The sequence below is a fragment of the Salminus brasiliensis genome, chromosome 8 (genome assembly GCF_030463535.1).
Source record: "Salminus brasiliensis chromosome 8, fSalBra1.hap2, whole genome shotgun sequence".
Classification (NCBI taxonomy): domain Eukaryota; kingdom Metazoa; phylum Chordata; class Actinopteri; order Characiformes; family Bryconidae; genus Salminus; species Salminus brasiliensis.
In genome coordinates this window covers 22937282-22964819 of record NC_132885.1, presented here as the reverse complement: position 1 = coordinate 22964819, position 27538 = coordinate 22937282, and the positions used below count along the sequence as shown (strand labels likewise).

At 39.2% G+C, this 27538-nt stretch overlaps 1 protein-coding gene across 5 annotated transcripts in view; it reads left to right on the top strand.

Annotated features, from left to right (window-relative positions):
- lrp1bb (low density lipoprotein receptor-related protein 1Bb) overlaps positions 1-27149 on the top strand; it is a 374780-nt gene extending 347631 nt beyond the window's left edge. For 3 of the 5 annotated variants that reach the window (XM_072686149.1, XM_072686147.1, XM_072686146.1), the window contains 15 exons: positions 1241-1464; positions 1751-1857; positions 4300-4416; positions 4728-4901; positions 8656-8781; positions 9086-9250; positions 13107-13268; positions 14028-14202; positions 14378-14482; positions 18419-18532; positions 20510-20586; positions 23937-24027; positions 24422-24572; positions 25125-25199; positions 25692-27149. In XM_072686149.1, the coding sequence (XP_072542250.1) occupies positions 1241-1464; positions 1751-1857; positions 4300-4416; positions 4728-4901; positions 8656-8781; positions 9086-9250; positions 13107-13268; positions 14028-14202; positions 14378-14482; positions 18419-18532; positions 20510-20586; positions 23937-24027; positions 24422-24572; positions 25125-25199; positions 25692-25832 (2004 nt within the window). In that variant the 3' untranslated portion in view covers positions 25833-27149. Of the gene's footprint in view, positions 1-1240; positions 1465-1750; positions 1858-4299; positions 4417-4727; positions 4902-8655; positions 8782-9085; positions 9251-13106; positions 13269-14027; positions 14203-14377; positions 14483-18418; positions 18533-20509; positions 20587-23936; positions 24028-24421; positions 24573-25124; positions 25200-25691 lie in introns of those variants that run through there. The other 2 variants (XM_072686148.1, XR_011980029.1) reach the window with 2 other exon arrangements.
- Positions 27150-27538: the final 389 nt, after the last annotated feature.

Genomic DNA, 27538 nt, shown 5'->3' with positions numbered 1-27538 from the left:
TCATGTTGTATTACATTGATATAATGCGTAGATATTCAATTATTGTATTTCCACATACACTATATGTCCACACACATGCATGTATAATCTCCAGCATTGCTACCAATAGCTCTGCTCTTTACTGCAGCAAATGGGGACAAACTCCCAATTAATACACTAGGTTTTAGAAGATACACTGGATTTGCAGGTGTCTGCATACTTTTGGACATGTAGTGTATGTGCAGAAAAAAACGTCCTTATGGGTAGATCTTCACATCTGCTCACAACATACAGTTGGTCTTGTACTGATTCTTTGTTGAATATTTGTCACAGTGAATGTTTTTATGTCTTTAAAAATGAATGTTTGTGATTAGACGAAGAGAGACATCAAACTCAAAATACAGTTTTTAGGATTATTTAGTTTATGTATGGACCAAAGTTATCCAGCATACACAAAGTAAACAGCTCTTCAGTTCCCCAAGCAGTAAATTAGCCAAATTTGATTGATAACAGTAGGTACATCATAACAGCCTTCAAACATGGTGGTGGTAGTATAGCAATCTGGCGATGTTTTGGTGCCTCAGGATTTTTGCAGCTGGTTATTACTGAAGGACCTATGTTGTGGTTAAAAAGTTCATTTGGAGTGTCCTACTCAAACAACCTAACTTGAATCCATTAGCGATACTATGACAGGGCCTCAGAGAAACAGTTAATGCTGAGAAATTAAGCAGTATATTTAAATGAAAGCAGATTTTCAAAGAACAATAAGTTCACATTTTTCCACAGCAATGTGTAAAAAGCTATTAAATTATGAGTGCTGCTAAAGATCTTGCAAAACAAGTTATTAAAGGCAGTATTTTGCCACACACATCATTTTAATGTTGGATAACTTTGCATTTTATATAGATAAACATTTAGGAATGATGTGTTTTTTGTAGGATAATGTTTTCTTTATTACAATTCTAAAAGCATTTACTGTGACAAATACACAGTAAAGAAGAAATTAGCGAGGGGACAAATACTTTTTTATAGCTCTCAGATATGTTTCTCTGATTACGCTATTGGAAATGCCAAGTGCCTGTTCCGATTTGTATATGTCACCCAATGCAACTTTCATATTTTGACACAAAATAAATGTTTTTTTTTGTTGTGTGAAAGGGTAAGATTTATACACACTCATTCTTTCCTAAAAATATCTATTTTAAACCAAATTGCTTGAGCAGGCGGTGAAGCTTCATTTTTATCTTACTGCCCTTTGCAGTGTCCAGACTTCCGCAGACCCAGAGATGTGGCAGCTGATTGGGTCACTGGAAATATCTACTGGACAGACCACTCCAGAATGCACTGGTTCAGCTATTACACAGCCCACTGGACCAAGCTGAGATACTCTATAAATGTGGGCCAGCTCAAGGGACCCAATTGCACTCGTCTGATAACTGACATTGCTGGAGAGCCATATGCAATTGCCATCAATCCAGTTAAAGGGTGAGCTTTTTGGTATATCTTAATCTTTGGTATATCTTAAGTAACTGTTTTTTATTCCTCCTATTTATTCCACAAAATTCCCAAAACAGTATACCTTACTATTAGGACATTGTACTGTGGATACATGTGAATATGTTAAATTGAAAAGACTACAGAGAGCCTTTATATTATATTACCTGCAGTTACATTAATTTAACTGCAGTTTCAAGACACTGGTGGTGTTCCATGTACAATCATCAGACAATACCAAGAGATCTCAGGAATATCTGCTGGCGATCTGTTACAGGATGATGTACTGGTCTGTTATTGGTGACCACTCACATATCGAGGAGTCTGCAATGGATGGCTCCATGCGCAGAGTGTTGTTGGATAAGAAGCTCAGGAGACCCACAGGTATCATTCGTTTCTCTTGATCATATTAAAAATGTACCACACTCCTATATCATCCCTGCTATGCCCTCTATCTCCTGCTGGCTCGGCTTCAGCCTTGAATATATACAGAGGAGCTGAATAATGGAAATTGGTTAGAATAGGAATAGATCAGGGATAAGGAAGGGCCAGCATTCTTTATTCAGAGCAGCTTCATTCCTTCTTTACAAGCTGTTGTGCATGTTAAGATGTACTCGTATTAAAGATATTCTATGAAAGGTGTTTTTTTTTTTTTACATTTTCCTCTTAGACACAAACATACTTTTTATTCAGACATGAGAGCCATATTAACAGCGGTACCAGCCAACCAGAGAAGGATGGATTCCCCTTTTCCAGTCCTGGTTCATCTTAAGGCTTCCTCTTGTTCTAAGGGAGTTTTTTGCCACTGTCTCCATAGACTTGCTTAAATAGATTCAGACCCCGATCTCTCCAAAGCATCATTTTGCCAATATCCGCTGTGAAAAGTGCTTTATGAATAAATTTGAATAAAATGTTATGTAAAAGGGTGTCAAATTTGATCTTAAAATAACTGCAGGTCTACATGTGGTCCAATTCCTGACCTAGCACACATGCCAATCGATATAAAATATCATGTTTTTTGCATTAACAGTTTTTTTTCTGTCTCTATTTTGTGTAATGAGATGTTTGGGAAGAGCTTCACAGGCCCTATCTTTCATGAAAAAAAAACAAAACAATAAACAAACTTTGTAAAGGAATATCAGAACTTGCTTGGTTTTGGTCCTGGCTGTTCAAACGGCTCAAATGATGCCACTTTCTATTTGTGATTTGAAGTAAAAGTACATTATTGCTAGAGAAAACAGGTTAGTGTGACGGGGTGGTAAGTCAAACTGGGGGCGCACACAAACCATGATTATTGTTACAACCAATAAAAATATTCAAATTCAGAAATAATATTTTCTGATATCATTTTAACAAAAACACTTTATTAGCAGTAAGCTCTGAAAACACATCTTAGAACATTTTTGACAACTTTTTCTTAGAATGACTGAGGAATTCAGTCTCCGTTTTGCCAATTTACCCTCTACTCATGAATGGGGGAAATGAGCCCACACATCCTAAGCAATGGAAATCCAACTTAGCACCCAGAAAGCAAATGGGGGTTAGTTGCTTTGCTTAAGGGCACCTTAGCCATGAGTGTTGAGCGAGGAATAAGCACAGTTCCTATACTTCTCTCATCATCCACTTCCTGCAGCTCCAGGGGATCCAACCAGCAAACCGTCTAGTTCCAAGCTTGCTTCTCTAAAGCTGCCCCTGTGTTCAGATTCTTGTTTGAGGCTTACAAGTTTATCTGTTTTCAGTATTTACAAGTATTTAGAACCTTCAATAGGCTATATAATGTTTTGCTATTCTTCAAAACAGCATTTTGTATTGGGTTGACATCGCTTAACTATCAAGGTAATGAGTAGATTACTCAATTACTAGTGTAATCAGTAGTGATAGTCCTGCCCTGCACATTTGCTGTTTCTGCAACTGATACATTTTGGCTTTGGTCACTTGTTGACACCTTGAAGTGCTTTAGAAATTCACTTTTTTTAACTATAGCCTACTGGCCTTAAAATGAATAAGAGCCAAATAAATAGTTATTTTGAACTGAGCTCTAGTGACCCCCAAAAATAACATTCCTTTTCATGCAGTGTTTCCATCACTTTATCTGCCCCTGCATGATATCCACTTGGGTTCAGTGGAGAGGGCCAGTCTCAGGCTCTGAAAACGTCTGTGTTGAGACTTTCATGTCTTCTATCATGCTGTTGCTGAAACCGTAACCTCACACCTCTTTCCTCATTTAAAAGCTGGAAGAGGAACTTTGAGAGAAAAGAAGTAAATTTGGACATGAGGTGCCTTTAGGTAAAGCTGCAGGCAGGTCCTCTGGGAGATAATAAGCTATTTTACGCTGAGGTTGACCTCCTTTAGCAGGAAGACCCATGTACTGCCTTGAATACAGCTTTAAGAATCCATCATCACTGGAAAAGTAAGCCTAAGGAAGCTTGCCAGCATATAATCTAGAGAGAAACATTATCGAGTCAGGTTTTGCACATTCAGAAGAAAAGTTACAGTCTTTATGAAAGTCGTTATTCAGTACTGTGAAATAGTTGCAATTGAGTTGAATCTACAGTGTTTGTGTAGAAGTTCAGGATCATATGGAATTGCACTATGTACTCTGTTAAAGGGTGTTTTACACATTTGATATATTCTGTTTTTTCTCCCAGCTCAATGCCAAGGTTGCTGTACTTTCAGTATGTTTATTACAGTAAAAACTTCAGCTGAGCCACGTTCCTAAAAGAGCAGTTTTAGTCCACTTGACTCCATGATATGAACGGCGACCTCTTTATTGATCCGAGTCTGATTCATAAGGAAAATAAATCTGTTCCTATTATCCATCCATAGGCCTTGCAATCGATTACTTCAGCCAGCGCTTGTATTGGGCCGACGCAGAGCTCTCAGTCATAGGGAGCGTACGTTTTGATGGCTCTGACCCGCTGGAGGTTATCAGTGGCAAACAGGGTAAGATAAACAAACAAATCAAGACCAATGCTTATCCCATCATCCATCCAGCAACACCACCACTGTGAAATGATCACCTGCAGACATGGACACTGAAGAGCCTTGTAGCTACACAGTGCTTATTTTATAGTCACTAGCAATTCAGGTCTTAATGCTATTGATTAGGCTCTGCATGCCACCGGGGGAACATGCATGATTTTCCTTCTTCTTTTTATGAGCAAAGATTACCAAAGACCTTGATTAGACTGTATAGAATATTGTGTATAGAAGAGTATGGAGTGTTGACTATCCTGTCCTTTCTTGTAAACCAGGGGTATCGCAGCCATACAGGATAGACATTTTTGAGGACCTGATTTATGGAACTGGTCTAAAGCATGAGGTGTTCAGGGTGCATAAGTATGGCAAACACCCTGTTGAGTTTCTGGATCTGGGCACGGAAAAAGCTACAAATGTCATGATCTCCCATCGTTTCAAGCAGCAAGAAGGTAAGAGTGTATAGATATGTTTTGAACTCTAATTGATTTTCACTCCACGCTACATCTTTCTCAGACTACCAGAGGATAGAATGGTAGTTTATGGGCTGTGAGTGGTGCCAGTTTAAAAGGGTCCTTGAATTTGTTAGGTGGCTGGAATGCTCTTTAAACTCAGGCCTGCAGCTATTCATTGTGCTTTGGAAGGAGAAGCCAATGAATGGGATTCAGACCATGTCTCAATCCACTCCTAGCATGTCTTAAATATCAAAATAACAAATACAGCATACAGTTCTCAACTGACCTTTGGGTTGCATATGCTCCTATAGAGTCTCTTATAGAGTCCCTTATAGTAGAAGTCTCTTCATGGCTCTCACTACTTTGATATCAGGGTGTTATCTGAAGTATGTGCTTTCTGTACTGGCTGTAGTTTACTCACCTAGTTTTATAAGAGATTGAAATATTTTTGCAGCAGTGCATTGGCATGGAAATTGTGGGCTGATGCCAGTGTCTGACATTTTGTGTACATCTGGTGATGCCAGGACTGACACTGATTCATCAACTGTCATAAAATACAGACATAACCTAAGCGTTCTGCTAATCCTGAGTATGATCAGTGTGTCATCAAATCTTGGCTCAATTTATCTGAATATTTGTGACTCTGATAGTGAGAATTCATATACAGAGTGCTTTAAAACGTCCTCTCCTGACATGTTAACTAAGAAACTTTTTAACTGCTGCTCTGTGTGCTGTTTGTTGTTTGCGTCATGTTTATGTTTACACTTTTTCTAAGCTAAGTACTTTTCCTCTTCCCCAAACGTTCCATTCCACGTTGATGTAACTGTGGCATCAGTTAAGGTGGAACAGAGAATTAGAAGCGAACTTTAGCTTCTGTTTTGGGAACGTCGCCTTATGTATCAGCTAAAATAAAGCTTTGTTTTGTTTTGCTCACTAAACTAATGTCACAGATGAACTCGCCTAGAGGGCGCCAGATGGCACTCTCCAAAAGCAAACCTAAGGAAATAGGAAGTGGACCTTAAAAGACAATACCCGATTACCCGTGAAAAATGTCTGGATCAGCCCCCAAAACCCGAATCACTGGATAGAATCAGGACATCCCCTTCTTCTTACATTGACCTCCATTGAAAGTTTTTTTTCTTCTCATGTAAAGTTGGCATTACAGCGATCTGAGGTGTTTGCAAAAAACGTGATGATGTGTTCAGTACTTCTGGAAGACACTGTAAAAAATAAAGGTGTTGAAAAATAAGAGTTATTTTGGGGGTGGTCCCCTAAGGCCCTGTCCCCATGATCAGAGGAGTGCTGGTTCGAATCCCGGTCATGCTGCCAAGCACAATTGGCGTAGCTCTCTGCAGGGTGTGTATATGGCACCCCCAATCGCTTCGTTGCTGCTGGCCATCACTGGTGTCTGCAGGCTGGTGCGTTGGAGCCAGGTATGCGGCGCTTCCCTCCAGGCACGTTGGTTGGCCAGTGATGTTGCATTGGTGGTAGTGACTGTGCACGCGTCAGAGGGGGAGTGTGCTTGTCTGCCCTCACTGGTGACTGGGGAATTGTGTGCAATGGGGGGAGATTACGTACGGGTTGGGTAATTGTCAGTTTAAATTGGGGAGAAAATTGGTTCTTCTGCAACACTGCTTAAAAAACATTTGTAGCACTTTTGGACCAGAAACATACACAAATTCCATTGCCCAGTTAAATATCTGAAAACGCACAATCCTGCTGTACAAACTCAACATGCTTTCGTATGTTACTGTGGTGGTTAAAACACTTAGTATGGCGATAAAGGAAGGATCAAATTCAAAACTGGTCCACCATGACAGATGATGCTGGTGGTTCAAGACAACTTGCACTGTGGCGACCTTTATGGCCAGGCTCAGAATGCAGCTTGTGCTTGTGTTGCATTATGAAATGCATCGTGACACTTTTATGAATGCAACTGCTCACAAAACCCAATCTGTATAGCTCAGAGCGCCTGTGTTCGCGTTCTTGTGTGAAATATGTTTATCTTATTTTTAAGAATAAGCATTTTTAAGCAAGAATAATCACTGCATTTTTCATTAGAGAGCATAATTAGTTCTCTTTAACTAGATTTAGAGCAGTGTGTGAAGTGGTATTGTAAACATTTTCAAAGTATTTTGTTATCATATGTCATATCACGCTACCCTCTTCTTGTATCATTATGTATCCCTAGCTTTCTGTGTGTGAACTATTCCTAACAAGAAAGCTCCCCTCGCCAATTACGCTGCGCTGGTGCTTTCTCTCCTGGAGATGTAGTTTGGAGTTGCCTGGATATCAAGATATCAAGAGCATGCATAACCCAACTAATGAAATCTCATTCATTCTGCTGCTGCCTGATCAGAAACCACGCTCCATGGCCCAGGACCCGGTCGCTATTTGTTCTCTGGGTAGTGTTAATGGCCCCATAGCCTCTGACATATCTTTGCTGATCAGGGTGTTGCAGCATGGGGCAGCTGTGGCCATCCCCACTGACTCATTAAAAGCCAGTGCGCTAGACTGAGGAAAGAACTTGCACTGCCAGCAGAAGTTAGGAGGCTGAAGTTTGATGTCTTCAGCAAAACATGGATGTTGCTCTTTTGCTTTTCTCGGCTGTTTTACAACTTTCTTTGATTCTGATGTTCTGTGGAAACCCTGACCAACCTTCAGCCACTGAGTGATCTCTACTGTGCCTCTCTTGGGCCAGCAAACGTCTTTGAGAAATTTGAAAGCAGTGCGTTTGAGATGTGTTACTGGAGCAAGCTCATGGCATGGCTAGATCGCTTTGTCTTTAGCCATTAAAACAGAGCCTAGGCAGAAAGACTGGGCTTTTTAATGCTTCAGCAAAAAGACAGAGTGTCATACAGCACAAGGAACGGGTTTTTCAGAACACTGAATGTTTCATACTGCACCAGCATGTCACAAGCAATGGTTCTTTAGAGAGCAATTTCGTAAATGGGCAGTGGAGATATGGTTTAAAGAACCGTCTAGGAAGATTCTAGGAAGATGTCTTAAACTGGTTCAGAAGGATCTTCAAATCTTTGCACTCACAGGTCTCAAAACAAAAAGATGGTTCTTCTATGGTATTGCCTAAAGAACCCTTTGTGTAATGAGAGCTGCTTAAATACACTAAATGGGCAAAAGTATTGGGACACCTTACACTTACAGGCACTTTTATAACATCCTGTTCTGAATCCATAGGCATAAGTAGGTTTGGAGGTTTGGACACTTTAATGCACTATGCGTGTCAGCACTCCCTGACCCTACACTGTAACATTACGTGGTTTACCACTTAATGGCTGAGTTACTATGGTTCCTAAACACTTCCATTTTCTTAATAATACCACTTACAACTGATTGTTGTAATGGTGGCATCCTATTACAGTAGCATACTGGAATTCATTGAGCTCTTTGGAACCACCATTTCTTTCACTAATGTGTGTAAAGGCAGACTGCATGGCTAGGTGCTTGATTTTAAACACCTGTGGCAATGTGACTGAAAGAAACACCTGAATGTAATGAATAAGAGGTGTGTCCCAATACTTTTGTCCATATAGAGTAGCCTAGATACTGAGTTTAAATCAGTTGTCTTAGCTGCCTAAACTTTCAAGCATACAGTACTGGAAATGTCTGAAGTCTTTCTCAAGTTCTAGGAACTGTTTAATCTGTTTTGGGGGTTCTAGAGTTTACCTCAGTGCTGGGAGGGAAGGGAATGATCATTATGAGATCTTTAGTTTTTCTTGCTGTTTTTTTTCAGTGGCAAACCCATGTCTGAAGATAACCTGTGACTTCATGTGCCTGCTCAATCCAACCGGAGCCAGCTGCACCTGTCCTGAAGGGAAAACCCTGGTTAATGGCTCCTGTATCGATCCCAACATATCAGGTTAGCCATTTACCTTCAGCAAAAAAAGACCAGCTCTCCAGTGAATCCCGTACCTTGAGAAATGTTCCTTGTCTTAAATGGCCTATAGTGTTACCGCTAAGCTTTCTTTAAAATGCAGTGTCCCTCTGACCAGTGCCAGTTTTAAGCTTCCAGGATTTGTCTTCTAAAGCCAAACAATGTTCATGTGCCTCTTCTTGTCCCTGATAAACCCCACACAGTTCTCTGAAAGGACAAAAAGCAGCTGGCTATGGATGTGTGCTGCATGGTGCTGTGCTTCAGTAGGTTTTGCTTTGTTGTACTGAAGGTGAGCTGTGCCGGCCTGCCTGTGAGAACGGAGGTCGCTGCGTGGCCAACGAGAAAGGTGACTGGCGCTGTTACTGCTGGCCCGATTTCTCTGGAGAGCGCTGTGAAGTCAACCACTGCACAGACTACTGCCTAAACGGGGGCACATGTACAGGGTCTCCGCTAGGTAAGCAAAACTCTTGCCTCTTCGTTGGCTTATTAGGATTCTGTGTTGCTTTTGTTAAAAAGAACCTCTGTTCTAGTGTCCCTTAGCGCTGCACTGAACTGTGAAAAATGATATCTAGGCAAGAAGGAATCTTTAATATAAGCAGTAGGTCTCATATTTCTTCTTTATGAGATTGATGTAAGAATGTTAGATAATTTTTATGAAGTGAAATGATCTTACTGCATTGGTTGGTTGTGTGACTTCCTTCAAGCGATGTTACTCAAAAGTGCCAGTGCAGTCAGATGATTTCACCTGATGCGATTACTGTTACCTTTATTACTATGAGAAATATCTAGAAGTAGGCTGGGTAAGATTTTCATATTCCAAGACATAATGGGATGAGTAGATACAATCATATGAAAAAATTGAGGACAAAACAAATGTTTTTTTTAGCATATCATTGGATCTAACCCACCCATTGGTTTTAATCCACTTTATTTTGACAAAAGCATTAGGATTGTTTCTTTCAAAATCAAGGGTATTCAAAAATTGTTTATCCTGTTTTTGTTGGAGTACCTGTCTGAAAAACATTAGTGAGGTCAGGATGTTGGATGATCACTGCCCCACCTCATCCTCAACTCCCCAACTCATCCCAAAAGTATTGGATGGAGCACCATCATTCCAGAGACCACAGTTCCACTGCTCCACAGCTCAATGCTGAGGGTTTAATACCCCAATAGCCCACTCCTGGCATTAGGCATGGTGCCAATAGCTTCATGTTTATCTGCTGGAGAGTATCAGTTTCTATTGGCAATACTTTTCTAAAGAAACTACACAAGCTGAGTGTGTGCATTTGCACATCTGCATGTCAGCAATGGGTGCAACTATATAACTATAACTATCCTAAATGGCCACATCAACCTTTATTGTTAGGTCTAGGGTCTTGTCATTTCATGTAGTTAAATGTGTAACGATAGGTGAAAGTGCTGCCGGTCTGATCATAAACAGCCACTATAACAGAAAGGAAGGTGCCTAAATGTTATGCATCTGCAGATAGTGTGCTGGACCTGATTCTAATTTTAGGCATTTTAAGTAGTATTAAATGTTGGAGTGTCCTTTGGACAAGGAAACTGTATTGCATTTTACAAATAATTTTTTTGAGGACATTTATCTCTTGGATGTTTTAAGCTATATTACCCCCATCTCTCAGTATTGTTTAAGTGAAGATCAAATGCCCATATGTTTAAATATGGTTAAAAAGACAAAGGTTTTCATGAGCTGTCCTAATTTTTTCACATGACTGTATACAGTCTGTATACGTTTTTTGAGCGGATCTGAATTCCAACAACATATTTTTGCCTTTAACTCAAACTAGCTCAGCTCCTGATTATGGGATGATGTTTACTGAAGGGTGGTCTGTTTGACTGGCAGGTCTGTTTTCTCCTTGCATACTTGATCAACATCCTGGGGAGATCAGTAAACATTGTGCTACCCTTCACTAGAATATTCAGTCTGTTCCATACTCTGCCCACTTACTGTTACCTTTAAATGAGTTTAAATTTTTCATAGAGTGCAATAGGAACAGAAGATGTGTCAACAGTTCCTGCTTAGTCAACCTCAAAGCCCGCTCTCAAGGTCATGATATATGGCATCGTGCTGATTTACATTTTCATTCTATAACAATAAAGCTTTTTAACTGTCATAGTCGCTCGACTAGCAATGTGGCAGTCTGTCCAGAAAAACAAAGAATTCTTAGCTGTCTCTACACTTTTAAAGAATAGAATATAATTGTTTAGCGGCAAAGGAGTTCTTTAGGAGGGAAAGCAGGAGTGTTTAGTAAATACGTAAAATAAAACTAGAATCACTGCTGTTACAAAAAAAAAAAAAAAAACGTACAGGAGAAGAACATCTTAACTTTAAATGGAAGTCAGCACAAAGATTTTTCTAAGTTAGTATGGTCTTTTCTATTGGCCCATGACACAATATAAAGAACAACTGCAGAAATTGAATATATATATATATATATATATATATATATATATATGCAAGAAAAAAAATCTTGTTTTTACTGAAAAACTGAAATAGCCATTTGCTGCTTAAATGGTCTGTAGACTGTAGACCCTTAAAAGTCCAGAGTTGGTAATGTCATGTACTGTCAGGACTATTAAAGTGAAAATGTAGAGTTACATGCTTTCTGTAATTATTATTTACATTTGCATTCAGTCTACAGTCAGTATTTACAAGTATGAACCATTTCTATTTGCTTCAATGCCAAACAAACACGGCTAAATGAAAAGAGTGTTTACTCTCCATTCTTCTGAAAAACGACTGAACACACGACTTCTCATCAAATTTGAATCATAAAAGAAAATCTTTTCAACCTATGAACACAAATGTGGTATTGATTGAAAGTGTCAGTGAGCTATGAGTGAGAAATAATTCAAATTAAATCACTTTGTGCCTTTGTTACCGTCAGTGACGATGGAGTCTTGTGAGGGCTAATTCTGCTAAGGACTGAGGCCTGTGGGTTGCCTATTTCAAAAATACAATTCCTGAAGTGTCCTCAAGAAAAGGTTTTAATTTAGAACCGGAGTGTTCTTTGTGCCACCTCTAGAAACAATATCGCTAATGACAGAATCAGCCAAGTGTTTATGTCTGCATCTGAATTAAAATTAGTCAAGTGTCATTTCATATCTGCAATCAGTCACATGCTGCGTGAAGCATGCGGGAAAGTAATTATCTGTACATCTTTCACAGAGTAATATTAAATATATTTTGTGACTTACTCCGATAATAGCGTGCTGCTTGGTGAGTTTTAATATTACAAGGCTGATGTATGTTTGAATTAACTATGCAAGTGCAAAATTGGCTGCAGGAGAATGAACATACCCATCAGTGAAGTATTTCTTTGTAATGGCCGCCGTCAAGAGGTGGGGCAAACTATATGTCCAAATGTTTGTGGGCACCCTCTTCTAATGAATGCAGTCAGCTATTTTAAGTTGAACCAATTGCTGACACATATGTGCAAAAGTGCATACACACACACAGCTTGTCTAGACCTTGTAGAGAAATATTGTCAATAGAGTAGGTCTCTCTGGAGCAGATAAACATGAACTTAATGGCACCATGCCTAATGCCAGGCGAGTGCTAGGGGGTATGAAGCGCCCCAGCATTGAACTGTGGAGCAGTGGAATTGTGTTCTCTGGAATGATAATGGTGCTCTATCCAGTACTTTTGGCATGAGTTAGGGAGTTGGGGATGAGGTGAGGTGGTGGTGACCCTCACTAATGTTCTTGTTGCTGATTGCAATCAAATCCTCAATACAATTCTCCAAAATCTAGTAGAAAGCCTTCCCTGGACAGTAGAGACAGTTATTTCAACAAAAGCAGAATAAACTCTGTTTAATACTCTTGATTTCAGAGTAAACAATGAATGAGCATGTGTCCCAATACTTTAGTCCATACTTTAAAAAACCAATTGTAAAAATTTGAACACCTTTGACAAGATCTAAAACATCAACAGCATGAGTGGAAAGTAGTAAAATAAACGCTGATTTGCACTGGTTACATTTCCAGTTAATGTTTTTGTAAAATTGTTATAAAAGTCTTAAGGGATTCATTCAGATTCACTAAATGATTTGGCACCTGCATAAGTAACCATTTAATCACTCCTTTGTTAAAATGTTTATGTTTTTCTTGGAAGAAAAGGTGGCACTAAAGCTAATTCACAGCTAACCCATTTAGATTCCGTAATTCCTGCTAATGACCCACAGGTGACTCCTCTACCTTAAGTAAAGAAGCACTGGGGGAAATTAAACCCTCTCCTAACTGGTTCTATGCTCATACTAGGGAATAACCTATTTTTTTTTCTGCTCCAGGAAAACCGACATGCCGCTGTGCCGTGGGGTTCACTGGCCATAACTGTGAGCGGCGGGTGTGTGATAATCACTGTCTGAATGGAGGGACGTGTGATGTCAGCCAGGGGAACCAGCCTGTGTGCCGTTGTTTAGCTGAGTACACGGGCGACCGCTGCCTCTACCGTGAGTGAAACCACTGTACCTCCACTTATAGCCAACCCCTATTTCAGCCCTCAGCAAGAGTCGCTTTAGGTTACTGTTTCTTTTTTTCTCTTGTTCTTTTCTAATGGGCAAATTACAGACTGCATAATATGGGACGCTTGACAGTTCAGTGAAGTACTGCTCCTTGAACATTTTAACACCCGGGTGCAAATGATTCGCTGGAAAAGAAAACAGAAAGAAAAAGAAATCTTAAAGATTCTGAAAGAAAAGCGCAATCTTCAGGAGCATTTGTTAGATGTCCTTTTATTTTCATCTAATATTCAAAACCTGTCACTTCCTTCTAAATTCTCAAATTACCAGTGTTTTCCTTTCCATTACTCCAGACTGTTTGAGCAGAAAGGCAATTTCCAGCACAGAAAGCTTTTGAACAGTTTGTGCCCAATGAGGGTTCTAAATGCCATAGAGGCAACCTTGAGGTGTTTCTGAGCTTTGCTGATAAATTATTTCCTCTGTTATATAGTTTTTGTTATTATAATTTGTAGCAAAACAATTTTATCTGGCTACTATTAATGTACTTTCACTGCTGTGCACCCAAGGGGTCATATTTTTTCATCTCTGTACTCCATATTTGATGTGGATAATTAAGTCTCATTAACGCTTTGTAAAACTCCAATTAAACAGCAGATAATAAAGAGGGAATTGGCCTCTGAATCCTAATGAGTAATTACAAAATGTTTGTGTGTGTGTGTGTGTGTGTTTCTGTGTTTTCCCCCATGACAGACATCTGTCACCATTACTGTGTGAACTCCAAGGCCTGCACACTGTCTAGTTCTGGCCATGTGGAGTGTGTGTGTCCAGCTCGATATGAGGGGATCAAGTGTGACGTTGATAAGTGCCTACGGTGCCATGGAGCTCCGTGTATTATTGATGGAGAGACGGGAGACGTGGCCTGCAAGTAAGTTCCATAGTTATTGATGGCGATTTCTTAAGATCGGTTGGTGAATAAGGCCCATTGTCATTTACGCACCATCTACATAATGTTTAGATTGAGTGTTGAATGTACATACACTCAGTATTGCAATGCCACCAGCATTAAATCCACCCATCTGCACTGCTCTACTGTCTTGCAGCTGCACAAGTGGTAGAATAGCGTCCAGCTGCCAGCTGTGTGATGGCTACTGCTACAACGGAGGCACCTGTCATCTGGACCCCGACACCAACCTGCCCTTCTGCCAGTGAGTAATGACTAAATAGCCTTCTGTTGTCTCAGTCCAAATCCCTGCAATTAGACGTGCACAGCGAAACGCCTCATAGAGCCTCAGCGTTTATTTGGGAAATGTGCCGCAGATGCCAGAAAACACATTGATGCATTACACAACATTGAGGACTAGAGTGTCTCAGAAAGGGGCAATATGCTGGCACCCACTTTAAGAGACTTTACTTTACAGCTTTAATTTTGTACCGGAAATGTCTGCATTTCATTCAAATGAGTCATAGGGAGCAGGTTTGTATGTATACATAGATGTACTAAGCCTTTCATGCCAGGTTTCAGGTGCCAAAACCATGCGAGTTACGGATGAAGCTGGCATAGGACCTCAAGCGCATTGGTTTTTGTGTAAGCATATGAACATTTGATTTTAGCAATATTGAGAGATGGGCCCGTCTGGGCCTGGTAAGCTCTCCATCCTAGGATTCACAATGAAGTCAATGCCCAGATTTTAATAATTATGTGTAGTGATTTGAAACAAAAGAATTCTGAAATCCCAGTGGATGTCAGACTGGGGGATAAGAAACATTTATTTAAGGTTATTTCAGCCAAAAGTATAAATACATTTTGTTAAATATATATATATATATATATATTTTAATTAATTGTTTTGAAAGAAGGTCAGATATTGACATATCCATATTTTTAACAAAATATTTAATTTGGTGTGTTAATTTGATTACCACGGTATTTCTGAAAGTTCTGTTTCCTCTGAAATGAAAGCTATTGATACATTCTTAAAAAAAAATGAGGAGCTACAAAAGGTTATTTTAAGGATTCCATAAAGGAACCACTTTTGGTTCTCTGAAGAACCTTGAAATAGGTAAAAAAACAAACATGGTTCTTCTATGGCATCACTCAAAAAAACGTTTTGCAGCAGTGTAATGTTTAAGAATGTAGGGAGTTTGTCCTTAACCTTGGCTGTAGTAACAGCCTCTACTCATCAGGGAAGGCTTACTCTAGATGTTGGAACGCTATTGTGAGGATACGGTTGCATTAGTGAGATCAGGTACTGATGTTGCATGATTAGTTCTGGATCACAAACACCATTAGATGGTGCTCCATTAATCCAGAGACGGCAGTTCCAGAAGCTTTATATCCCTCTAACCGATGCTTGGTACTGAGGTATTTCATTCAAATGAGTCATAAGAAGCAGGTTTGTATGTACACACAGGGCCAGATGTACTAAGCCTTTCATGCCAGGTTTCAGGTCTCAAAACCAGGCGAGTTACGAATGAAGCTGGCATAGGACCTCAAGCGCATGGTTTTTGTGCCATATACATGAAAAAAAAATTGGTGAGGTCAGGTACTGATGTTGCATGATTAGTTCTGGATCACAAACACCATTAGATGGTGCTCTATTAATCTAGAGACAGCAGTTCCAGAAGCTTTATAACCCTCTAACCGATGCTTGGTATTGAGGTTCCTCTGAAGCATCCCATTGTATTGGCACAGCTTATCTATGGAGATTATAAAAGCTCTGTGCACCACCGAATGCCGAATTTCACCACTGGATGCACCTTTAAGTAGGTGTATTCTCTATTTTATTGTGTTATGATGCTTGTGGTCATATGATGCATACACAGCTGGCCCACTGTATTAGATATTCGGATCTTTCACATTATTCTTTCTTTCTCTTCTTCCATAGCTTTATCTCCTTTTGTAGAATTGACCTGTCACATTCTGTGCCATGTTTCTCACTGTGTGCAGTTATCTTTCTTGTCCAGTACATCAGGTAGTGTTAGTGACCAGTTGGTTACAAAAGATATGACAGCAGACAAGCGAGAGGAAGTGTCCCCCTAGGCCTGGTAGTTAACAAGAATTAAATTACAGTCGGTACTATTCAGGCACCAGGCTGAAACAGGGTGTTTATATTCATGTTGAGAAGTCCTGTCATTTGCACCAAATCGTCTTTGTAGTTTAAATGACATTTGTGGCAATGCCTGACACAATTTAGAAGATAAAATCAATTTCTATGCAAATGAGCTCATCTGGCTTTTCTGTGAGGTTAAAACATCCTGATAATGTGCTTTATTCACTGGCTCCCAGGCCCAGAAAATGTATGCACTGATTTATCTTCCTATGTGGAGAAGGCATAATGGTTGACCTTAAATGGAGCCAATTTAAATGAATTTCCAATCCTTATCAAAAAGACATTTTTTAAAACTATGAACCAAACATCCCCTCATCCAAGCCAAAGCAGTGTTATTGTCATGCAAGTGTTCAAAGCAGACAGTAAATGGAGAAGAGATCAGAAAGCAGGACCTATTAGGACGTTTCAGTTCATTCAAACTTGATGATGAATCTTCGTCATGCAGCTGCTTCTGCTTAATACAAGATTCCCTCAGTTTCATATTAAAACCTGCATAGCGTATTGTTGTTTGCATTGTTTCCATGCTTTTGTATAATTCATGGACCATACCGCTGCTGTGTTTAGGGAATTTACACAGCTATGAATATAAATGTACAGTCATGTGGAAAAACAGTGAAAATCTGCTTTTTTAACACACTGAAACATATAGATATTTGAGCTTAATTTAAACAATATTGGGAGGTGGAGGTAATATAACAGGTGTAGCACATCAGCTGAAATTCTACTGGAATATCATTAGAGAGGGGGCCTGTCTTAATTAGACCTGGTTTGGTCTTGACGTTGAAGTGAGCATTATCACCATGGCCTTCAGGAAGAAAGTTCTTTTAGGAGTCTGAGAGTCTATTAATTACATTTGACACATGACATTTCTTTAGCTTTATGTGTTTAGTTATAATACCTCTCTATTGTAGTTATGTTAGAGATGTTAGTTATAACATATCTTAATGCTGATCAAATAAACATAATATGTCCATATGTTTAAATATGTTAAAAAGACAAAGTTGTCGCAGGTGTCCTAATTTGTCACATGATTGTTTAGGGACTGTTAACAAATTAAGGGAAAACCTGAATAGATGAGGATAAATAGTGAAGATGCTTCCAGACAGGTGTCAGCAGTAGTTACCACTCAACATGCTCTATGGCATGTATAGAAATGCTAAAGATAGCAAGACTAAAAGATCTGAAGAACTTTGTAAGAGTCTTCTATTATAATGTATAACAGAGCTTTGGATGCAAAGACTAAACAACCAGTGTTTCAATTGGAAAAGTGAGAGATCTATAGATCTATATCTATGGGGAAGGCATCAGTAAAAAGAGTTGTAGAATTGTAGAAACAGTCTCCAGATCTCAACCCAGTTAAGCACCAATTGGAAAATTTGGACCAGTGTGTAGATGGCACAGTCCACCATCATCATTAAACCACTTTTAGATTGATTATCTGCACCAGCATATCATTCCAGATCAGTTTCAGACTTGCAGAATCTATGCCATGGCACATTGAAGCAGTTTTGTCAGCTTTTGGTGGCCCAACACCATATAAGACACTTGGTTTTGTTATTTTGGTCTTCCATTGATTTGTTACCAAGGTCTGTATTAGTGTATTTTTCTCTTCAAGTGTAGGAGTTTCCAGGAAAGGTGTTCATTTAGTGCTTCAGACTTCGCAATTCTGTTGCGGAGGCATTTTGACATTAACCTTGTCTTAATAATCTTATTCCAAGTATTTCATTTGACTCCTTTGTAGCAGAATTAGTCATTGTTTGCTGTTGACTATTATGGTATAATTAAGCCTGATTGAGGTACTGTTGAATGTCAGACATTTACCTCAGCCAGAGACTCTTTTCAAACTTCTAAAGCACTGTTTGAGAAATGTGATGTAACTGACCTTGTCTTGACGGCAAGCAAACAACGCTTGATTCCACCCTAGAGTGAAAATTGTACTTAATATTCAGACCTAACTTAATGAGGACAGAGCATTTTGCCGGCTGACTCACGTCTTTGTTATTTTCTTCACATTACCGCAATTTCTTGCAGCTGCACAGCTGGGTTCAAGAACCAGCGCTGTGATGAGCTGGCCAACCCCTGTGATTACTACTGTCAGAATGAAGGAATATGCACAATAACCTCCCTTAACAAACCCCGCTGCAAGTAGGTCCCACCTCAATACCTTCCCCACCCGACCTCACCCCACCAAAACCACCCAAGTGGCCTCATCTCCACCCTGCTCCAACACCCACCCCATGTGCACAGGGCAATCTCTTTCTCTCTGTCCCAGCCCACTGCCCATGCCCATACCATGCTCTCAGACTGTACCTCTGTGAGTTTCCCAGTTTGACTTGCACACTGACGCTATACAAAGTATTGTTACATTGTATCAGTTAAATGTGTACATTCCTTTACACATGCATGTTAACTTCACGTTGCAATGTTCTGTGAATGGCCTTTATTATCTGTTGTCTGAGTGCTCTGCAGTAGGTTTATGACTTGGGAACGCAACACTAATGTTATTCTCACTGTGAAGTATGGGTGTGAGATATGATGCTATCATTTACATTTGTTTTACATTATGATTTTGTGACTTTCATGGATTTTCAGGGTTCTTTGCTTTTCTGATTGTATCACAGGTATCGCAGGTATCATCAATGCTGATCAAATTGATAATAAAACCAAAAATCACTGTTCGCAAAATGTATGCCATACTTACCAAATCAAAAACGTTCCAAATCATTAAGAAGTGCCAGACCAAAAACTTCCCATATAATGAAATAGAAAATGACAAAAAATAAAACTTTTTAAATCGCGAATCGAAAATTATATTAAACTTTGTGTTGAAAAGTTTAAAAATGACTGAAACAAAAAAAAGAATGCTAAAGAATTGCTAAATGAAAAATTACCAAAATTATAACTTTTTAAATTGTAAAGTGAAAATTTGATTAAAAATCACTTTGCCTCAAATTGAAATAAAAAACAGCATCTCTTTGACTGTTTGGAGGCACCTGTTGTGAATGTGATTATGTGGAAACTAGATGCAAACATTTAGGTTAGAAGCTTGCTTGTCCTGCAATTTGTGTAGGACAGATAAACTAATTTAATCCAAAGAGGACTATTGAGAGCACTTTGCATTTGAAAAGTGGGAATCAAATCTTAAGGCAGCTTTTATAGATGAATGAAATTACAGCCTATTCATCCTTTAATAAACAAACAGATGTATTGATTAAAATACCTCTATATGGTATCCTGTCTATATACCCCCCCAAAAAACAAAAACAACAACAACAACTGTAATGTATGGCATCATGTTACACTAGTAGGGGAATGTAGAGTTAGGAGTGTAGTCCAGGGACCTTGTATTTGGTGTTTGCCCTGGTCTGCCATGCAGAAGGCTGTGTTATTATGTGTTAATATCCTATTAAGCTCTAGAGCATTTCTATTGGTCCATTCATCTTGACATGGTCTTCCAATGTAAAGAGGAGGTGCTAGGGTCAGCTGTAGCAAACAAAACTATTTCAGTCAACACTGCACATGTTATCAAAGAAGATCATGTAGATTAATTTGACTACATGTGATTGCAAGCTTTTGAACAGTGGTGTATATATGGGAATCCCAAGTGGTGTAACTGTATACGGTTGTTCCTTACCACAATAATAATACAGTGGCTATAGCTTGTAAAACATGCCATTTGTATGTTCATGATATCATCATGATACCCGTAATGTGTCGTCTTCAAATTCTGAGATATTATACTTAGCCATATCTCTCACCCCTACTCTGCAACCTGTGGAATAAAATCTTTAGATTTGTCTTATTTTAAGGTGAACACACGCTGTTCTCATCCTCAGACACACAAACTTCAGTCATCAGTCATCTGGTTAGTCACATACATACCACCCATTCGACGTTTTTCATTCTCAAATGAGGTGACTCATCCTTTTGCCGTGTGTTTCACTGCTCAACGTGATTCGAGTGTGCTGATCTACTCTTCACGGTGTGGATTTATATCCTCCACTTATATAAACTGTCTCCGGGCTGCACTGTGTGTTTGCTGTAATTCACCACGTGCCGACCCAAGCAGATTAAAATTCATAACCATCATCTGATCGCGCCTCTGTGGATGTTTTTAATCAGGTGCTCAGCCAATTGGTCAGGGACGCAGTGCGAGAGGCCCGCCCCGAAGAGCAGCCGCTCAGACAACACAGCTGGAGGTAAGCGAGAAGTCTACAGTCCGCCTTCATTACTGCACACGCACCATTAAAATATGGCCTCGCTGCTCCTCGTGTGCGCTCTACTCTCAAGGAGCACGTAGCAAAAGCATCAGAGCATGGACAAAAATGATTTACGGTTTGGGAGGTTTACTCTAATACCCAAGCTGCTCAGACCTGCTCAGAAAGCCAATAAAGCTTGGGCTTGCTCAGGTACTTTACTGCAGCATGTATATACAGTAAAAAAAATTGTGAAATATTAATATAATATATATATATATATAACAAAAGAAATATGTATGGTTTAAAGGACTTCTGTCCTTCTGGTGTTTTCCCATAAGTCCTACTTATGACATTTATGTGCTTTTATGAACCAGAAAGGGTCATATTGAGTTTTGCATTAACCACATAATCTAGACAAGCCCTTTTGTCTATGCCTTTAAGACTCATATATGTAAATGATTTCTATTCTGATTTGCTGTTCTGTGCCTCATTCAAAAACAGTCTAACCCTGTATAACATTCGTGTGAATAGGCAGAGCTAAACTGCTATGCAAAAGAAATTAGAGTAGGCTGTGTTTGCAGCTTAGTTTTCATATTTGGATTGTATGGACTGGGGAGTGAACTTACATTTTGCCATGTTAATTGAGACACACTTCATAATTTGAGATGTGAGAATCTGAAAAAATTTTCAAACTACTCACCTTCACACTCAAGTAAAGGTTCTTCAGACCTTTAAAAGGTTCTTAACAGTATAGTAGTATACCCCAAGACAAGACAACCATATTCACCATTTGCGACACCATTTGTGTTGTATTATTGTTGCAATTTAGTTATTGTATTCCCCAACGATGTGTCATGTGACTAAGGTGACTGTCTGCTCCTGCACCAGTAAAAATTTTGGCACCTTTTTTCTCTTAAATAAGGCATTAAAAATCAGGTTATACTGTTCCCATGCAATTAGGTATTTTGATTAATATTACATCCTGAAAAGGAGTTTTCTTTTAAGTTCAGTCTTCAAGTTTGGAGGTGCACATGCAAGAGTTCATGTCATGTACACTACTGGTCAAAAGTTTTAGAACTCCCAGTTGCCTTTTTTAATTGACATTTTGTGAGCAGTCAGTGTGTACCGTCAGCCACCAGCAGGGGGCTCGGCCAGCGAAGTATGAAAGCTGGTGGAGTTGGAGCAAAGAACTCCAAGCCCCAAAAACCCCAGCGGTAATCAAGGCTGACCAGACCCACCTGTGTGGCACGGTATAAATACACCCAGCCAAACACAATTCCTCTTCGCACCTTTGTAGAGGGGCGAACAATAACAGTGGGTTTAAGTTGTGAACAGTGAAGAAAAGCTGAAGTTGAAAAGAGAAAACAGTTCAAGTTGTGAACAGTGAGGAAAAGCTGAAGTTGAAAAGAGAAAACAGTTTAAGTTGTGAACAGTGAGGAAAAGCTGAAGTTAAAAGAAAAGTGTTTGTTGTAAGCAGTGGCTAGATAAATCGAGTTGTCTTTTGTTTGAGTAAACACCACTCCTGGTTTTACCTTTGTTTGTTTTCCCGCCCTTTTTCTATATTGCTTATAAACACTGGTTATACTGCCACCTCTCACAGCTCTGGTGGTGCAGTGGAAGTACACTGGGCTCCCATTACCAGGGTTGGGAGTTCATGCCCAACAGTCACAATCTCACCAAGCACACACCATAAAAAGGGTAGTTTCATTTAATAATAATAAAGCAAAAAGTTTACCTGCACTTGAGTCCAAACCCCACACCACACCGTAACACATTTAGGCACTAAAAAAACTGAACTGGCAGGGCTTTTGGGGGAACAAAGCCCTGAACTAAAAACTGAAGAACATGGAAATTGTAAAATAAAAAAGGGCCTTTTTAGAGAACAAGTTAGTGGTTGACAGCCTAAAGCTGGTCTGTAGCAATGGAATTAAATTGAAATCACATATAAAGCCAGTGAAAAAGGACACAGAGCTGTAGGCTTGACAGGTAGAATGGCAGTAAGAAGAGCATTGCTAATATGGCAACATAATAAAAGTAGACTTGCCTGGCATTGCAAAACTTTTAACCTGTAGTGTAGGTGTGGCAAAATGATAGTAGGCTGAAACCTGCAACATTCAGTACAAGTCTGCAGGAAATTGGTATTAAAATGTGGCTTTAAATCCTCAAGCGCTGTATGAGGCAACTATCAAATCTTGAAGATTTTCCAATAGACTTCTGAGAGGAGCCTCTTCTGGCAGCTGTAGTGAGAGTTTAGTCTCCTTCACTTTCTGAATCAAAGCTACTAAACTGTCACATGGATTTATTTTGGTTTGACAGTGATGTGTACATCGAGGAGCCACTCCCATCTCCGTCATTAATAGCGGGATTGCTTATCCCCTGCCAATCAGCCATTAACATTACAGACATCTTGTGGTAAAATTACACTGTCCCACCTCCCCAAGTAAAAGTAATCCTGTCCAAATAGGGCTTTAGTCAGCCAGTAATGAAAGACTTCAGTAGAGTCATGATCCAGTGACTGTCTTCCATGGAATAATCCACCCAGGCAAGGAATACTCTTTAAAGTGTAGCCCTGAAGGCTTGTAGGACTGCTAATTTTATACCATGATTGCATGACAGAGGCCAAAGTGTTTGTCTACTCTTCTTTATTACCCATCTCATAAGATGCCAAAGATTCACCTCTTTTTAGGTTTTTGTTTACTATTGTTCTTGTGTATCCCTAACTGCCTCCATTAATATATTATTATTATTATTATTATTATTATTATATGAGTAGTGTCTGAATAACATTAAACATGAATACCCAAATTACCAAGAACAAGAGTTAGCAAAGCATTAGGCTCTGAACTACATTTTAGACTAAAAAAGACATACTACTTATGTTTAAAACCTATATACACTATGTATGTGCCACATGTTCCAACCCCTCAGCTGAGAACACCCCCCCCCCCCCCCCCACACACACACACACACACTTTTGGGCATGCTGTAAAACCTTTTGGAGTGTTGAGAAGCTGAGATTATAATTTCTCCTATTTCCAATGTTCCAATGTTCACAGTGTTCCAACTGATTTACCTCCTGTTGTGGAGAAGCATTCCTGTAATTAATAATTAACTAAAATTATTTTAATTTATTTTTTTGTTCATGTTCATTTTACACTGCTTTTTGACTCAGCGTTGATAAAAAAAAAAAAGGACTTGTTTGCTTATACTATTTTGAGACGAGGTCAAGAATCATTACGATTTTTACAGCTTAAAGCAATCGCCATGCAGTCCTTTGAACATGAATGGGCCCCTATGTGGGAGTGAGGAGTAGGCCTTTATTCTGACTTTTTCATTCTTCTTCACCACAGGGAGCATTGCCATTATTGTGCCGCTGGTCCTGCTGGTTATTTTGATAACAACAGTGGTGACTGGAGTCTTCATCTGCAGAAGACGACAGAGGTATTACAGGGTGACTAAGAGGGTGGCCACATTGTGGGTTAAAGCATGAAGTTGTGAATTACGTTGAAAGGAGTTGAGACCAAAACACAGAATTGCACCAATTATCCCAATAAGGTGGAACTACAATAACAGTAGGTATGCTGGCGTAAAATCTGCATGTCTGCATTATAACTGCAGTATGGAGAAGTTAACCTGTTTGTTGACAACTTCCAGAAACACAGTTTGTGCAAAGTGCTTTGAATACGATCGCGTGGGAGTATGAGACCTTAGTGTCAGCGTAGTTTGAGTGAAGTACTCCAGTATGTAAACTGATACTGTACAAATGTTTCACATAGAAATATGAAAGCCATATCTCCTCGATACATCTTAGAAATGCCTTTATGACCTGTCCTAGGGGCAAGCGAGTACAACGGCAACCCATGACCAATGGAGGCATTAACGTGGAGATCGGCAACCCATCCTACAACATGTACGAGGTGGACCATGACAGCCATGCAGATGCCGGAAGCCTCCTCAAACCCAATTTCACGCTGGATCCACACAAGGTTTGTTCCAGACATCCATGTTGCTGCCTAAAAGATGATCTCAGCAACTGTAGGTTTGTGTCTTTAACAGCTTACTATACTTACCCTCTACTGCTCAGGAGAAAAGGGCTCAGGAACAGAGAACTACAGTATGAGACTGAACTCCTAGGGGTTTTTTGGCACGGCTTGCATCTTCTCATCCAGGGTGGCACAAACGTACTTGGCATCAACTGCTTTTTTGAATCTTGCTGATGCCGTCTGATATAGGCTTTTCCTTTTTCTAACAGAGAAACTTGATTGTTACAACTTCAAAGTTGCTGCTGCCAACTCTGGGATGTGCCGTGGAGATGGGTAGTGGTTTATTAGCGCTGCTACAATGGCAATAACAAAACTTGAGACCCCCCACTGCTGTTTTCCTCTTGCTATTCCACTGAGAGATGCTTTTATTCTGACTTTAACTTTTATTTGGAATGCTTTTCCTGGTCTGGAAGGTGAAACTCTCTTAAGGTTTAAGGTCTATATACAGGCTGCATTCTTGGACAGTTTTTTCATGGCAGAGTTTGTGTGTTACAGGGGTGGTGTGTAAAATCCAGCGACCCTCGTACTCTGAACATACACTCTGTCCCTAAAGAAGTTATACCTGGACAGGTGAAGGCTTCTGTCCCTCTCCCACTGTGATTTAACCCATTGCATGATTGAAGTCCTGTGGACATCAGTGTTGGTGCATGCATGTTGCTTGTGCTTGCCTGATTTTTCCATTCCACTTCCCTACCTTTACCTGTTAAGAGCAATGAACACTCAAATTTTGTTCACTGTGTGTGATTAGCCAAGAAACAGTATCGTTTGTTCTCGCAAAATCCTTGTATCTCCAAAATGGCAACATTACAGGAGATGAAAAATAAACCTTCTTATCTTTAAATGGAAGTTGATGTAGAAAGCTTTTCTTCCAAGTATTTTTGGAGCCTTTCTATTGGTCAGTTTATCCTAAAATGTTAATACAATGCAAAGAACAACTTCCAGATTCACATTTTGGCACAATGTGAAAAATGGCAAAAAGGAAGATACAAAGTTTTTGCATGACTAATGATAAAATGTACATTTTGGATTTAACTAAATGTTACTCAACATCTCTCCATACAGCCTATGAACTACTCCAACCCAATGTACGCCAAGATATACATTGACGGACAGAACTGTCGGAAACCAGTCATCAGCATTGATGAAAGGAGAGAGCTACTCCCAAAGAAACTTGAGGGGACGATTCGAGAAACCGCCGCATAGCCTGACTTTACACTTTCTACTCCTTTTTTTTACGCCAATGTACAAAATGTATAAAACACATGGAGAAAAAGAGTTTTCTATTTCCTATCAGGTTCAGCTAACTCAGCTAGGGTTGCTTCTTCGTTTGACATCAGCGTTATCTTCCCATGTCTGCTATAAATTTTGGACTCCATACTTTTGTCTTCTCCATGTTTTTGTTGGTATTTGTTTGTTTGTTTGCTTTTTTGTTTTTTATTCAGGATATACATACATACATATAATGCACTATAAATAAAGCTGCTGGTTCGCAAATTACCAATCCGTAACAAGAAAATTACAGTAGCAAAAGTGTTTTTTTTTTTTTTTCCTCAAACTATGTATTTTGCTTTGTAGTGTTGGCTAAGCAACCATATTTGTTTTCTCATGCCATTTACTACATGTATTACCACATCCCATCTGTCCTGTTTCCTTTCAATAATCATTTATGCCTAAACGATGCTTAAAATTCCATCTCTTGTATGAGTCAGTTCTCAAAGAAGTGTTATTATTTTTTTCATTTGGTATTAATGTTATTTTTTTGTGCATTTTTGTCTCTACAGAGGGCTACTGATATCCATCGCATTTAGACTTTATTCTCATATCTCATCTTGTCCTCAGTTATATATTGTGTGCTTCTAATAACAAACTGCCCAGTCATATTTGTCACTTTCCATTCAAGTGTTTTGCTTTCTATCAATGAAAATAATGCTGCAAATATGAAGTACAGTCTGTTCATCCAGCTCAACCATATGACATGTTGGAGGAACCCAATATTTAATGGACAGTTTGCAAGAACACATCCTTACCGGTCTTCGACAATTGTCTTTTTACAAGGTGATTTCAGCCCAGTGGTAACAAACTGCAATCCATCTAGTGAATTTTATAATCTATGAAAAGTTGTATCTGGTACTTGGACACTTCCAATAATTCATTTTGTTCAAAGTCTTGCTAATCAACAAGCAAACTAAAACTCACGTCAAACTAGTGTGCGACATCAGTGACAGTAGAATTAGGTGACCAATGGCTGGAATTTGCCATACAGGATGTGAGGGAGACAGGGGAGGGGGGTTTAAGATGACATTTACTGCTATGTGGAGAGATTAGAGGATGATGAAAGTCCTTTTGTCTGTTACTTGGAGAGGGACATTAATAAGATACAGTACAAAAGATTTTATAATTTTGTATTTGATTTATATGTTGTTCGGCTGCTTGTATTTTGGAAAAAAATGTATTAAATGTAAGTACTTTTTATATAAAAATGAATCAATATAAAATAAAGGCATTTTATTTCCATTTCAACATCTCTTTGGCTGGTGATTTGTGCTTGATTTAAGTCATTCGTTTTCACTTATTTACTTTATACAGTTGCAGAGGCATGCAGTATGTCTGGTTAAAGACCAAACTACAGCAGGCTTTCATAAATGAGTTGATGCTGATGACGTTGATGATGTTTTCTTTTATCTGATTGGTTGAACAAGAGTGCAGTAAAATAAAATAACCACGTTTAGTTACATAAAGAATCATGTTTGTACTGGAGATGTGTGAGTGTAAAAAACAGCTTTACATCCATGGAAAATTCTGTGGACCAAACCTAATTCTTTATGGAATAAAAATTCTGTATAATCGCTCAAATAACAATTTAAAGGACCTTAAACAGTCAATAGACCGCCGATGAGCTGAAAGTGAAA